At 40.4% G+C, this 13,368-nt stretch overlaps 1 protein-coding gene across 1 annotated transcript in view; it reads right to left on the reverse strand.

The window, feature by feature from the left end:
* Nucleotides 1-529: 529 nt before the first annotated feature.
* epha2b (eph receptor A2 b) overlaps nt 530-13,368 on the reverse strand; it is a 29,288-nt gene continuing 16,449 nt past the window's right edge. The window contains exons 5-17 of the mRNA XM_055048457.1: nt 12,433-12,792; nt 12,123-12,253; nt 11,714-11,885; nt 11,543-11,636; nt 9,436-9,491; nt 9,213-9,338; nt 8,230-8,415; nt 8,086-8,147; nt 7,685-7,894; nt 6,799-6,948; nt 6,515-6,708; nt 5,916-6,071; nt 530-3,198 (exon numbers count right to left, since the gene is read on the reverse strand). Of these exons, the coding sequence (XP_054904432.1) occupies nt 3,090-3,198; nt 5,916-6,071; nt 6,515-6,708; nt 6,799-6,948; nt 7,685-7,894; nt 8,086-8,147; nt 8,230-8,415; nt 9,213-9,338; nt 9,436-9,491; nt 11,543-11,636; nt 11,714-11,885; nt 12,123-12,253; nt 12,433-12,792 (2,006 nt within the window). The 3' untranslated portion in view covers nt 530-3,089. The remainder of the gene's footprint in view (nt 3,199-5,915; nt 6,072-6,514; nt 6,709-6,798; nt 6,949-7,684; nt 7,895-8,085; nt 8,148-8,229; nt 8,416-9,212; nt 9,339-9,435; nt 9,492-11,542; nt 11,637-11,713; nt 11,886-12,122; nt 12,254-12,432; nt 12,793-13,368) is intronic.

Genomic DNA, 13,368 nt, shown 5'->3' on the forward strand with positions numbered 1-13,368 from the left:
TCATGAATTATTTTGAATAGCATTCTATACAGTACAATACTGACAATACCCTGACAAAATGAAAGCTTAATTTGTCAAAATATAAGTTTTTATGCTACGTTTCAAAGTAAAAAGTTCAATTTCTTAGCAAGTCCACACCAATCACCTAGTAATCAGTATACAGTATTCCTGACATTGAAATGATACGCTTCCTCTTATGTTCTGAATCCTAAACCGAAATACAAGTTTTTAGTGCTATTTACTGAAATATTTTGCCATTGATATCAGATCATCTGAACTGGTTGCAGCAGCCACTGCCAGAGCCACTGCACTCGTCATCTGCCTGGATGCTTGTGTGTGACTGCATGGTGAGATTGTTTTTCAGGATATGACGAAACACTCGCATGTTTACGTCAGATCCCGTCTTCCGAGTTACAATCACTCTGCTGTGTTGTACGCAAGTCTAGGTGGAAGCATAAACATCCCGGCACCGTGAATACGACTTCAGTCTGCCCTGCAGACAAACAGTTATACAACAACCTTTGATGAATTCAGCTTAAGACTTTATTTATTCGCCAAGAATGCAATCACAGGCATGAACAGTTCAGAAATGAAAACAAAAAGGAGGGAAATGGCTTTGTTTGTGTTTTTCTTTCTTTTAATTAAGGCTTAATGAGCAACCTCCAATTACAAACCCAGCTCAGTGTTTATCAGGAAAAATAAATAACAGTTCAAAAATAAATACACTATTAAATACAGCATAAAACAGCAGACAAAAAGGAAGGAGGAGTTTGCTCTTAGATGAAGAAAGTTTTGGGAAGTCATGAGCGTAGAACAAAAACACACACATAAAAAAAAAGCAGTCTGAAAATATGATTGATACAGGATATTGTACAAAATTTACAAAATGCAAGTCCAACCAATAAACCCAAATATTAACAAAAAAATAAATCCTTTAAAAAAAAAAAAAAAACAACGACAAAAAAAAATAAATCCCATTTTTTGTTAGCTACAAGAGAATCACGCATTTAACGACAAGGTAAAAATTCAAGTAAAAGAAGGTGTACATCAGTAACACACAAGATTTGCAGTCATGGATTAAGAGCACTGGGGGTTTCAACTACAAACTACTTGCTACACAGAAGAGCCGCTTTATTTAAGGAGAAGTAGGCAGGCTGGTGTTCATCTTCCACAAACAGGCACTGTAAAAAGTTCTTTAAATGTCTGGAATGAGTCAAGCAGCTCATTCTTAAATCATTTCAGTAAAAACTGCAAATAACTCACTCAAAATATTATTGGATGTTCGTAAGGACGCTTGCAAAATGGTAAAACTGCATAAAAGACTATAGCTACGAACTCTCAGCGGTGATGTTCTGTTTTTGGTTTTTTTTCGGTGAGTACTTTTCTTAACCCTTATTTATTTTTGACAAGTTTGGCAGAATTCTGGCTTATTTCAACTACAAAAAAGTCTCGACTTTCACATGCAGTGCCTTGCAATTAATACCCTTGGACTTTTTCACATTTTGGCAAATTACAAACACAAAATTACTAGTATTTGATTGGGATTTTACATGACAGGCCAACACAAAGTAGTACATTATTGCAAAAGGGAAGAACAATGGAACGTTTGAAACTTTTTGAGCCCCCTTTTACTCTGATGTCTTTAAATAAAATCCAGCCAATGGCGGCAAAAACAGCACAGAGCTCCTTTACATCGAAGCTAAAAACCGAGCTGTTTAGCGCTGCCTCTGATCCATGATAACTGGAACATTTATGTTTAATGTATGTTTGCTTCGTGATTTGGATGATAACATGACTTGACTCGGACCAAACCAAACAGGTTTGGGGTGAAGTTAGAGCCAGGTTTAAATTAAGATGAGATCATAAAACAAAAGGGGATGGAAACCAAGCAGCAGAGCTCCTGCTGCCAGAGAGGAGAATCTGCTGAATCTGTTGCCTTTTACCAGACACATTCAAATCTTGCTTTAGTGGAAGTGTGGCAAGTCAAAGCCACTTGTTGCCAGATAGTCATATAAAATCCTGTTTACAGTTTACTCCCAAACAATACAGGGAACTTAGTAATCAGGTAAAAGTAGGGACTATCGGGTTGCTATGGCAGCAAAAAAATTAAAAAAATTCAGGCTTAGATACAAAACTTTGTGAGGAGGGAGGATAATAATAGTCATCACTCGAAACACACATTTCCTTGTGAAGCATGTAAGTGACAGCACCATGCTGTGGGAATGATTCACTACAAAGCACCGTGTTGCTCTGTTGCACGAAATCCCGATAAAAAGAGGCAAAATGTAAAATGGTTCAGAGGACACAAATAGTTCGTCCATTTTTGGTTGCGAATGCCCATTTATGTTTACAATCATATGACAAATATGAGACTTGCTCCAAGTGCTACATTATATGGTTCTAATAAAAATGTTTTTTTGTTGATGTTTTTATGTAACAGTTCATTGCAAAAGAGAAATAATAATAGTAATAAAAAAGTACCTAATCATCCTGTTTTTTGTCTTTTTGTATATAAACACCACCCATAAGATCATAGCTTAATTTCTGCACAGGACCAGCAGAAACATTCACAACCTGTTTTTTAATTTTTTTTAATTTTTACCCTAAATCTGAACTAGCTCAAGCTTATTTCATCCTCCTGAGAGCCAATCAGTGAGAGACTCAGAGACATCGCCGCCGTAATCTGAACTCTTACAGGACTCTGCTGTTCTCCCTGTTCATTTGCTACAAATGAACTCAGGGTGCAACTTTACAGAGCTGAAGCAGGAATGGAAAACGGACGAAAGTGAATGAGCAACAAATCGTATCCGCATGGAAGACAACTATAGTACAAAAATAGCTATTTAAATATCAAAAAGGTTCTACTTTACACATCTGTTGAAGGTATGTGCTCCGTTTCCCTGTGGGCAAAAAAAATGAAGAAATCTAGACGGTACAGTAAATTAGTCTGATTGATTTGGCCCAAAGCTTGGCACATTTCTCTCCTGGTTCTGCTGTTTCGGTGCCGTCGCCACAAAATGCTCCAGCACAGCCTGGGAGTTCAAAGGGTTGCCTGTGTCCAATTTCACATCCCTTTCATTCAGCAATGATCACACAGCAAACACGCTCAAGGTGCTGGTCTGGTCCTTCAAGCCCAGGATGCTGTAAGCTATCCTCTTCAAATGGCCCGGCAGTCGCACGCCGATGTTCTTAATGTCCCTGTGGAGGAGAGACAGAACAGTGTTGAAGAAGAGCTATGCGCATATTTTCACTCTGGCCTCGTTCCAACAGTTTCCACATGCATCCTTCCAGCCTGCCAAAGTCTTGGAGTAATCACTGTCTCATTTAGAGTGATGACATGCCAGCCTAGAGTTGAACACGTTCAGGTTGAGCTTTTAAATCAGTCCAGTTAGGTGCGGCGCATTCCAAGTTCGCTCTCTGGCAAAGGTTTAGCTCATCTTCCACAATAAAACGAGTGTTAGTGGGGGTTTCGCTTTGCAAAAAAACACACGCAAAACCTGCAAAAAGCCCTGCATAAACACCAGCCTGGAGTCAAAGCCTTAATTACAGCTTTAATTACTTAACGAGGATTCTCCCCGTTGACCATGAATCACTTTGTCTGGGAAGCAGAGGGTGGATCGTAAATGACTGGTGGTTTCCAGAGAGTGCTACCAGATGCACCAAGATGGAAACAAAAAAAAAAAACAAAAAAAATCACACCATGCTGCATGACAAGCACTTCAAAAGGGCTCGTCTGGGCTTTGTGGTGCGGCCGTCTTCCCAAGGATCAGGAAAGTTGGTTACATGTATGTTTGGAGCTTAATAAAATTGTGTGGCATGAGATCTCACGACATTAACATTTTTACGTTTTTAGATAATTTTTCACAAAGTATTATCCACTTGGATATTTCATGATATAAGGTTCAGTAACTAAGTTTATCTGAATCTTTAAATTTTTAACTAAAAACTGAGGCAAGGCAGGATCAGTGTAGTGTAGTGGAAAAGGGGTGAACATCTTCTGCTCTCTACGCAGCTGGGTTAGGAGCAGCTAGTGCAGCAGTGAGCAAGCTGTTTGCATTTTGTAAGCTCTGTCACTGACCAACTGCAGGACAATTAGCATTAGCAATAACCTGGAATCATTTTACATGTTTTGCACTGAGATGCTATTGTTGCATAGCTTAGCCAACAGGCTAACTCCTTTTTGCCCACAGCAGCAATCTTTGTAACGTTCCATCAAATCATTTTTTGCAGCAAAAATGAACCCAGTATTGGGCCAAGAAACGCAGCTTTGTTTGAGGATGTCATTTGCACGTCAGATTTGCAGAGGTACCGGAAACACAATTTAAAAATTCCAACTTAATTTAAGTTTTAAAAAAAGGAAACCTGATTAACTGTTTGATAGTTTTAAATGTTTTATGTAATTAATTAATCAAACATGACCTATTAAAAGCCTAATTCATGAAAACAATTGGTATTAGGGCCACCTTAGAACAAGACAAGCATGAAACTTTAAAATTACTCATTACTTGTCCTGGGATTTTCTGTGGCGATCCTACATTCTAACAGTTTGGGATTTTTTTAAACCTCTTCCTGTCTTGTTCTCATGGTTACAAATGTGCAATGGCAAAAAAAAAAAAAAGGTGGCTTCTTTTTAGCTATGTGGTTAGAAACTCTCTGGCCTTCATTATTCTTCAAAAGGAACCTTAAATTATGTGTTTTACCATAGACTCCCTCGCCCGGCCCCCAAAGGTTGCGCCTGTTTGGGTAAATTGCCTCCTGCAGAACTCCTACACATCATGGAAGGTGTAATTCCCTTAAACTGCACTGTGAAAACTTTAGGGGGCACACAAGCCCACTTCTTCAGTCTCCTTTTAGGTTTTCGGATCAGATGCATCTATTTCAGCTTCAAGTCGATCTTTTTCCACTTGGCTGTAGTCTACACCGCTCGCCTTTAATGTTGGAGAAGCCACCAAAGGTTTCTGACCCAAACAAGCAAAACTGGTGGTTTTTAAGGGCTCCGGCAAAAGTGCTGGCCTCTGTGTGTCTGGGCTGAGGGCAGGATGAGAATGGAGAGAGCGCAGCTGAATAAGAGCAACAGAAACCACAACTCCACCGCAAAATGTGCCCACCGCTCCTTCACTCCGTTAGATTTTCCATTTGAAATTTTTCCCAAGCTGTTTAAAAATACTCTTTTGCAGTCAGTTAGGTTAATCACACCAAACTGATTAAGCTAATCAGTTTTCTTAAAACTCCAGTATGTGACTTTTATTGTTTTTTTTTCATATTTATTAAAATCTCCCCACGTCGAGGCAGTACAGTATGATACAGATAATCTGTGAAAAGTTCTTCCAACTCCTGAGCTACTATTGTGGTCTGCAGAAATACACCACTCAGTTAAAAATAATCAATCAGAACCAGGAGGAGGGTCTTAGCGCTGTCAATCACCCTCCTGTACGCTGCGCAATTTGCTGATGGTGGAAAACAAAGTTCATCCACTGTTGTAGATGGATATGCTAGCTAGTCTTAGCATTTGTGGCAGGCTATGTTGTGGTGAACCAGCTTTAGCTTAGTAAAGAGCAACGGGGTAAGGAGGTGATTGACAGCACTAAAACCCTCCTCCTGGCTCTGATTGGTTGTTTCTGACTGAGTGGTATATTTCTCCCAGCTCTGGGAACTCTTTTTTTTCATAAATTATTTTTCAGTGTTACAATGTAATTACAATTTAAACAAATACTCAAAAACATATCTTATTTTTAAAGTTATATACTGCAGTTTTATCTAATAATATCAAATATATTAAGTACCTTACTTTCTGTTTTGATGTTTGTTTTTTACTTATTCATTCGATTTTTTTTTTTTTTTTTTTTAATGCGCCTCAAGGAAATGAACACAATCCATATTAAAGTTAGTGTGTTGTTACCAACACCAGCACTCACTCATTCTTCATCTGCAGCACCTGGTCCATGGTGACGACCCCGGCACGGGTGAAGTTCTCACTGTACTGGCTCATCTTGATGGACTCGAGCCACTCGGACACCGACCTGAAGGGGGAGCCGTCCGAGCCGCTGGTGCTGGGCAGGCGGATGGAAACCCTGGGAAAAGAAAGGGAGCAGATCTAAACGTTAGTGATAATTATTTACACGCTTTCCCACAACAAGAGACAGATGACTGAGGTCTGTAATTACTGTGCAGGAAACCAGTTGGTGATAAAACAGAAAAAACTGGTTGAGGCAGTCGAGGTAAGAGGTGATTAAGATATGAGGATGACACCTCTTTTTTCTTTCTCACTGTCTTTGGTGTTTGTGCACTGTCTCAATAGGAAAAACAAACTTTCATTCACAGAATCAGAAACAAAAGGGACACATGTATTAACTTTTTCACTCTGCAGCCTCACCCACTTTGAGCCTCTTCAGTATTTTTTTTTAATACGTAGTTTCATAAATTCCCAATTTTCTTTATATGTTAATAGAATTTTAACATCTGCATCAGAAAATATTAAAGGCAGTTTGCCTGGTAAAATTATAATTTGTTTTACCGTGGATCAAAGTCTGCGATGGTCTTTAGAGACTCTGGGCTGCGCAGGAGTTTGTCCAGCAGACTGACGATGTCTCCAAAACGCGGTCTCTTGGCGCGATCCTGAAGCCAACACTGAAGCATCAGCTGGTAGACAGCGGACGGACAGTCCATGGGCGCTGGCAGCCTGAAAGCCTCATTGATGGCTTTCATCACCTGCAGATGGTAATTTTATTTATTTTTTGTTAAATTGTTACATTTTTCCAAAGATCTCCAGACTAAAAAAGTTAAGAAATGAAGACGAACCTCGTGGTTACTCATGTCCCAGTAAGGCCGTTCCCCAAACGCCATGACCTCCCACATGACAATGCCGAAACTCCACACATCGCTTGCCGAGGTGAACTTCCTGTAGGCGATTGCCTCCGGGGCCGTCCAGCGGATGGGGATCTTACCTCCCTGCTCAAGGAAAACCATTGAGTCAGAGAGGATAGTAAAAAAAATAAAATGCTTGCAAAATAAAATGCTTGCAAAAACCATAATTCAATGTCTCTTTAACTTTTCACATTTATCACACCGTGACCACAATTTACAATTCTCAAACTCCTTTATTCCTTCAAGATTTGGGCTTTTAAATTCTGTTACCCAGCAGCTTGTCCTCATTTTCTGGTCTCTTAGTCTAAGACATTGTTCTGAAGCTGAAATGACTGAATGAGATTGTTTGTAATTTTTGTTTTTGTTATTTTGACCAGTGCCGTGAACTCAATTATATACTATATAATTATATAGTATACTTCTTTACAGCGCTTTCAACAGTTTCAAAAGTGCTTTATAAATAAATTTGACATTGGCAAATGTATACTGCTTTACTGTGCATATAATAATGCATGTAATTAATACAGGTATAGCAATTACTATATGTTATTATTGTAGATTTTACATGATTTGTACACATTTGTACTATCTAATCGATAGATATTTAAATACTCATATCAGAATGGAAACACAAAAATACAGGAATGGTGATGTTCTATGAATTGTGCAACCAATTGCCCTCAAGAGTTAACTATTTTATTATTTACAATACATAATAATAAATTACTTATAATTTACAAGCCTCAGAGATTTATTAGAAAACAGAGAACAAAGAAAACACCAGTGAATTTTACTCCTCAAAATCAAAGCATGTACTTACGCTGGTGGTGTATGTCCCCTCAGGATCGTCCTCAAGCACCCGGGAAAGGCCAAAGTCTGAAACTTTACATTCCAGGGCTGTGTTGACCAGGATGTTGCGGGCAGCCAGGTCACGATGAACGTAGCTCATTTCAGAAAGGTACTTCATGCCTGCGGCGATGCCACGCAGCATTCCCACCAGCTGGTGAGACGAGAACTCCCCGTCATGGTCCTGATGCAAAAATAAGTTCGAGAATCATTTTGGTTTTTTGCTGCTTTTTTTTTTTTTTACATTACTACTATAAATACTAGTTATGTAGTATTTAGGCAGTGGCGATAAAGACGCCACCGCCACCTCTGAGAAAACGTGAGAAAATAAATCACATCTCAAAAAAACAACCTTGAGAAACATATTGGTCTTACTCTCAGGTATCTATCCAGTGCTCCGTTCTCCATGAATTCAGTCACAATCATCGCATGTTTAACTGCACAGAAGCAGAACAAACTATGAGCCCAAACTGACCGATCAGATATGCAGAAAAAAAGAAAGTGGAGAAAAAGCCTCACATTTGGTCACCACTCCCTCCAGACGGATGATGTTCTGGTGGGAAAACTGTCCCATGATGGAGGCTTCGCTCAGAAAATCCTGCCTCTGCTTCTCTGTGTAGCCGGGCTTCAGCGTCTTTATCGCCACCGCCACCTCTTTCTTCCCAGGCGCTTTCAGGGTGCCTCTGTAAACTTCACCGAACTCGCCTGTAGGTGGAAAAAAAAACATATATATATATATTTTTTTATTATAATTTGGACAGTTGAATTATATGTATATATATAATATACTATATATTATATATTATATGTATATATTGGTGCGATGAGTTTTCTTAAGTTTCTAGCCACAGGGCTTGGCAGAGCAACAAAAAGAAATAAGGAAGACTGCGGCTGTTTTGCCTGAGGCGCTCCCACCGAGGTGTGTTCTGGCTCGGCATTGAGAGAGAGGGAGAAAAAGAAAGAAAGAAGCAACATTGTATAAATAGTTGACGACCTGTTGTGTGGGAGCATGGGAATCAGCTGTCACGCGAGAAGGAAAGGGGACATTTGGTCGTGGGAGCAGGGGAGGGGGGGCTCAAATGGACTCTTGGTTCAAAGGCTAAAGGTGGTCGCACTTGAACGAACGTATCCTCAGTGGGAATGTTGAAGCAAGCCCCAGGAAGGTGTTGTGATGTTCTTCCAAAACTGTGTGTCTGCAGCCACTTCTGTTGTGCAATGTTCATGTAATCTTGGACCAAATCATAAAGATGTCCTCGCCAAGAGTTAACCGCAGAACAAAAAGATCTCTCAACTTGTCGGGTGAGAAAATAAAAAAAAAGCCAGATAGATCCTAATCTCAGCAATGTAAAAACCACCCATTAGCCTGTTAAGCTGTTTATACTAGTGTGCAGTATAAACAGGGAATATTTGGGGGGCTGAGAAGGGGTGTGCAAATGGACAGACCTGTCAAGATTTTAAATCTAAGCCTCACAGCAGATTAACTCAGCAGGGTTGTCACTCACCAGCTCCGATGACTTTCTGTTTGCTTATGTGGCTCGGGTGGATTTCAGTGGCAAACTTGAGGACAGCTACGTTGGGGTCCTCGTATGTATGTGGATCCACATACGTCTTTAGTGGTTTTAATTGCTCTGCAAGGCACAGGAAGATGGTTGCTTGTTAACAAATGAGGAAGACAAATATAATTAAATGAAAAAAAAGAGAGTTCAAGTTTGTTTGTTTTTTTACCGGGGCTTGAAAAGTAAGTGTCCTCTGGTCCTTGCCTGGTATGTGTGTTTCTGTTTCTGAATAAAAAAAATAACACAATTTTTAAATCAAACCTTTGAACTTCTACACATTTTGTCACGATACAACTATATGTCAAAGAGATTTTATTGTGATATGTTATTTGCTTGACCAACATATATAAGTATAAAGGTAAAGGAAAGTGATGCTTTGAGGTTTGTTTGATCATATTATTGCATGAGGAATAAGGAACAAACAGTTGAGATACAGATTTGCAGAGAAATTTAAACTTATATGTAGGCGATGTAGCAGATATCTGGAATTAGGTACTTATGTCAGATGATAAATTAAAATTAAACATTTTGTCCTTCATACATATTTCTAGGCTTTTCAGAAAGTTGACAGTGCATATCATCCTAAACCCAAGATCTCAAGTATGAAGCATGGCGGCAGCAACATGATGTTGTGGGAATGCTTATTTTCGGAGGGAACAAGAAAGGTGCACTAGGCAGTACTGCAAACCTATCAGAGTTGGGAAAATATATTGAGGATGTTGCAGAGAATCACAACAGAAGAGTTTAAATCAAAGCATATTCTTGTGTTAGAATGGCCCAGTCAAAGTACAGACCTAACTTATTCAACCGAGAATCTGTGGAAAGTCTAAGAGTGCATTCGCGCCAGCCTTCTTTAATCCATCTTTAATTTATTTCTTGAGAATGTCCAGTTTATTTGAGGTAGGTGTGAATGTGTAATCAAACTCTGGCCCGTCTAAAAACCCAAGTCTCGGTTCGGCTCAAGTGAACTCTGGTGCGATTTGTATATCTGAATGCAAATGGACCGGAGACAGCTCCAAAACCAAGAAGCAAATTATAGTGCAGAGCATTCTGGGTCAAAGATAAAGCAATCTTACAGCCACTAAAATATTACGGCACTCAATTTTTGTTTACATTTTGTGAAGAAGGCCAGGTTTTTCAATTAGTGCTTGGTTCATTTGACACAGTGCTGAGTGAAACTGAACTGCACCAGCTGAAAAAGTAACAAATGCTGGTCTAATTTTGGACTTTCAGGTCTGAACACACTGTTAAAATTGATGTTGACAGATGCTCTCCATTCAGTCTGACTGAGTTTGAGTCATTTTGCAAATAGGAACGGCCAAAAGTTTCAGTTTCTATAGGTATAAACCAGACAAGTCAGGTAGAGACAAACCCCAAAAGACCTGGAGGTGTACATGCTGTAAAAGCTGATTCCATGAAGTGCTGACTCATGTGAGGTGAAGCCATTACGACCAAACAATAGGTCATTACTTTGAATTGACAAAATGTAGAAAAGCTTAACAGTTATGAACACTCTTGTTCTAGACATCTTTTACTGTGGCACTGTAGGCCTTTTACTCATCAGTGGATGATGATCAGAATAGCAGAGAGAGAGAAGGGGACGAGTGGCAGTAAATAAAACAAATACTGAACCCAGGACAGCTGTTAGAAGGGCTATGGCTCTTATACATGGTGCACCGATCCAGGTGGCACCAGACTACAGCAACCTTTTTAAGAAAATTTTCCAGATTTGTTTTTTTTTTTCAGACCTCTGGTGCATTGCATTCATTGAGGCAGAAGCGTTTCTTTGACAAGGCTTTGGCGATGGGCTGTATTTGCTGAGCCAATTCAAAGGCTGAAAGCCAGCAGGCGGGAAAGAGCTGGTTACAATCTGCTACAGTACAGGCCCGGGTCACCCTCACAAAGTGCCCACCGCCTCGTACAAAAAAGAAGGGAGCGCCTCTTATCGACAACAATGTGCCACTCATGTCTAATTTCCTTTCAAAGGCTCCAACACTTGGTAGATTGCAACCATTGCGCAATGACAAGACACATTGAGCAGAAATTCCTCCCCGGTGAGTGCTGGCATACACATCCAGATAAAGAGAAAAGACGGTTTGCTAAAGGAAGAGTGAAAGAAAGAGGTGAGGAGAGAGTGAATGCAAAGGCCATTTGGAGGCCCCACAAAGGAAAAGCAGAAGAATGAGAGAGGAAGGCAGCAAAGGATGTCGTGTTGTGTCAGATTATCGGGACAGAATAAGAAGGAGGGAAAGCGGCAGAGTGGGCCGCTTACTTACCGTCTGAGCAGGAAAAGGATGACGGTCAGAATGAACAGCGTGATTGCTCCTGCAACCACCCCAGCAAGGATAAGAGCAGTCTTGTTAAGGTGACCTGCAAGAAAAATAAACCAGTGAGACGACTCCCAAACAAAGCCAGTAAGTTTTTCCTAGAGCGGTTTCTCCCTGCACCTTCAGACAGCGTCTCAAATTGTTCCTCCAAGCTGGAAACTCCTTGGTTGCCGTCATCACCCAGGGCCTGGACCTTGACCAGGTAAGCTGTGCCTGGTGAGAGATCGCTAATCTGCACAGAGTTTTTCTCCAGCTTCAGCACCACATACGTAGTTACGTCGATTTTATTGTCCTAGTAAAAAGAGAAAAGTCCACCAATAACCACGGTGTTAAAGCAGCACCTATTAAGAAGCCTCTCTTTTGTTTTTTAAGTTGTCGTCAGAAACTCATCCAATTGCATGCCCATTAAAATAAAACACAAAATGCATTTCCTAAGAGCTTTAATCGTGCCATGTGGACTAAATGTAAACGTGAAGTTAAGATCTTTAATCTGTGTGTGCTGTCAGGGACTATTAAAAAGTTTCCACACCTTTTTGCGGTAGGCAAGTTCATAGCGGATTGGCTGGGATTGGACCCGCGGACGAGGGAAAACGTCCCAGGAGAGAGACAAACTGGTGGAGTCCCGCTCGACCAGACGCATTGACGTAATTTTGGGTGGATCTGAGGACAAAACATGGAGAAGGAAACAATTTAATTTTAAAATTCTGAAACGATAAAATGGACAATTCACTCCCCTCCCCAGGCCTCATTCGGACTGTACAGCCGTCACTACAGATAGCATCAGCCATTACTGCAGCACAGATAGCATCGCAGCCATTCTTCATATCACCAGCACTCACCTGTGTAGTGAAGGGATGTATTCAGTGCGGCAGAGGACGGCGGCTTGAAACTGCGCGGTATTGCCTGTCTAGGAAACATGGACACGCCACTGTGCACCTCCACGGTGAAGGTGTAGTTCAAGTAAGGATCCAGTTCACTCACTGACACCTTCGTGTCAACCAAGCCTGTGTTTGCTGGGTCATAGCGAATTTTCTCTCCACAGGGCAGGTGTGACGAGCCCTCCCAACGATGGCACTCAACGCTGTAGGTAATGTCGCTTCGACCTCCAGTGTCTTCAGGGGGCTGCCAAGAAAGCAGCAGTTTTCCTGGGGTAAGAGAGTTGGGAGTGGCCACCAGACCTCGAGGGGCAGAAGGGAGGCCTGGCAGGGACAGATCGGAAAAACATAGAATATATAGTAGGTACAAGAGCAAAGACACTTTCTGAATAATGCTTGTTTCTCAACAGTTATGAAGGTAAATGCTATTTCAAATGAACTCATTTACTGATTTCATAATCATGAAAATGGTCAGAGTACATTTTATTCTGTACAAATCCAATTACACAAGAAAATTTAGTGTAAAAAGGAAATTACTTTTAGTAGAAATGTGTCTTTTCTCTCTTGTTGCTTCTAACAGCTGTCATAGTTCAATCAATTATAGTGAAAATGGCTAATAGATCCAAGATCCTCCTTGTATCTGCATCCACAGTAAAGAGTGTTGTCAGTAACGCAAACCAGAATCGCTAAACTGTTTGCTCTTGGAGCCACGTTTGAATTGACTATATAATTGCACAAATTGGAATTGGGCAAATTAATTTGCAACAATTTTGTGAAAAATTCATATTTTTGATAAAATGTTTTTGCACTATGATGAGGTTGTTTTTCAGCTACATCGAAATGAATGTATTTTTGCTAAATTGCAATGGAAACACTTTTGCATAACACGAGTCACGTGAT

This window comes from Poeciliopsis prolifica, unplaced genomic scaffold, assembly GCF_027474105.1.
Source record: "Poeciliopsis prolifica strain line A6 unplaced genomic scaffold, Auburn_PproV2 SCAFFOLD027, whole genome shotgun sequence".
NCBI classification, from domain to species: domain Eukaryota; kingdom Metazoa; phylum Chordata; class Actinopteri; order Cyprinodontiformes; family Poeciliidae; genus Poeciliopsis; species Poeciliopsis prolifica.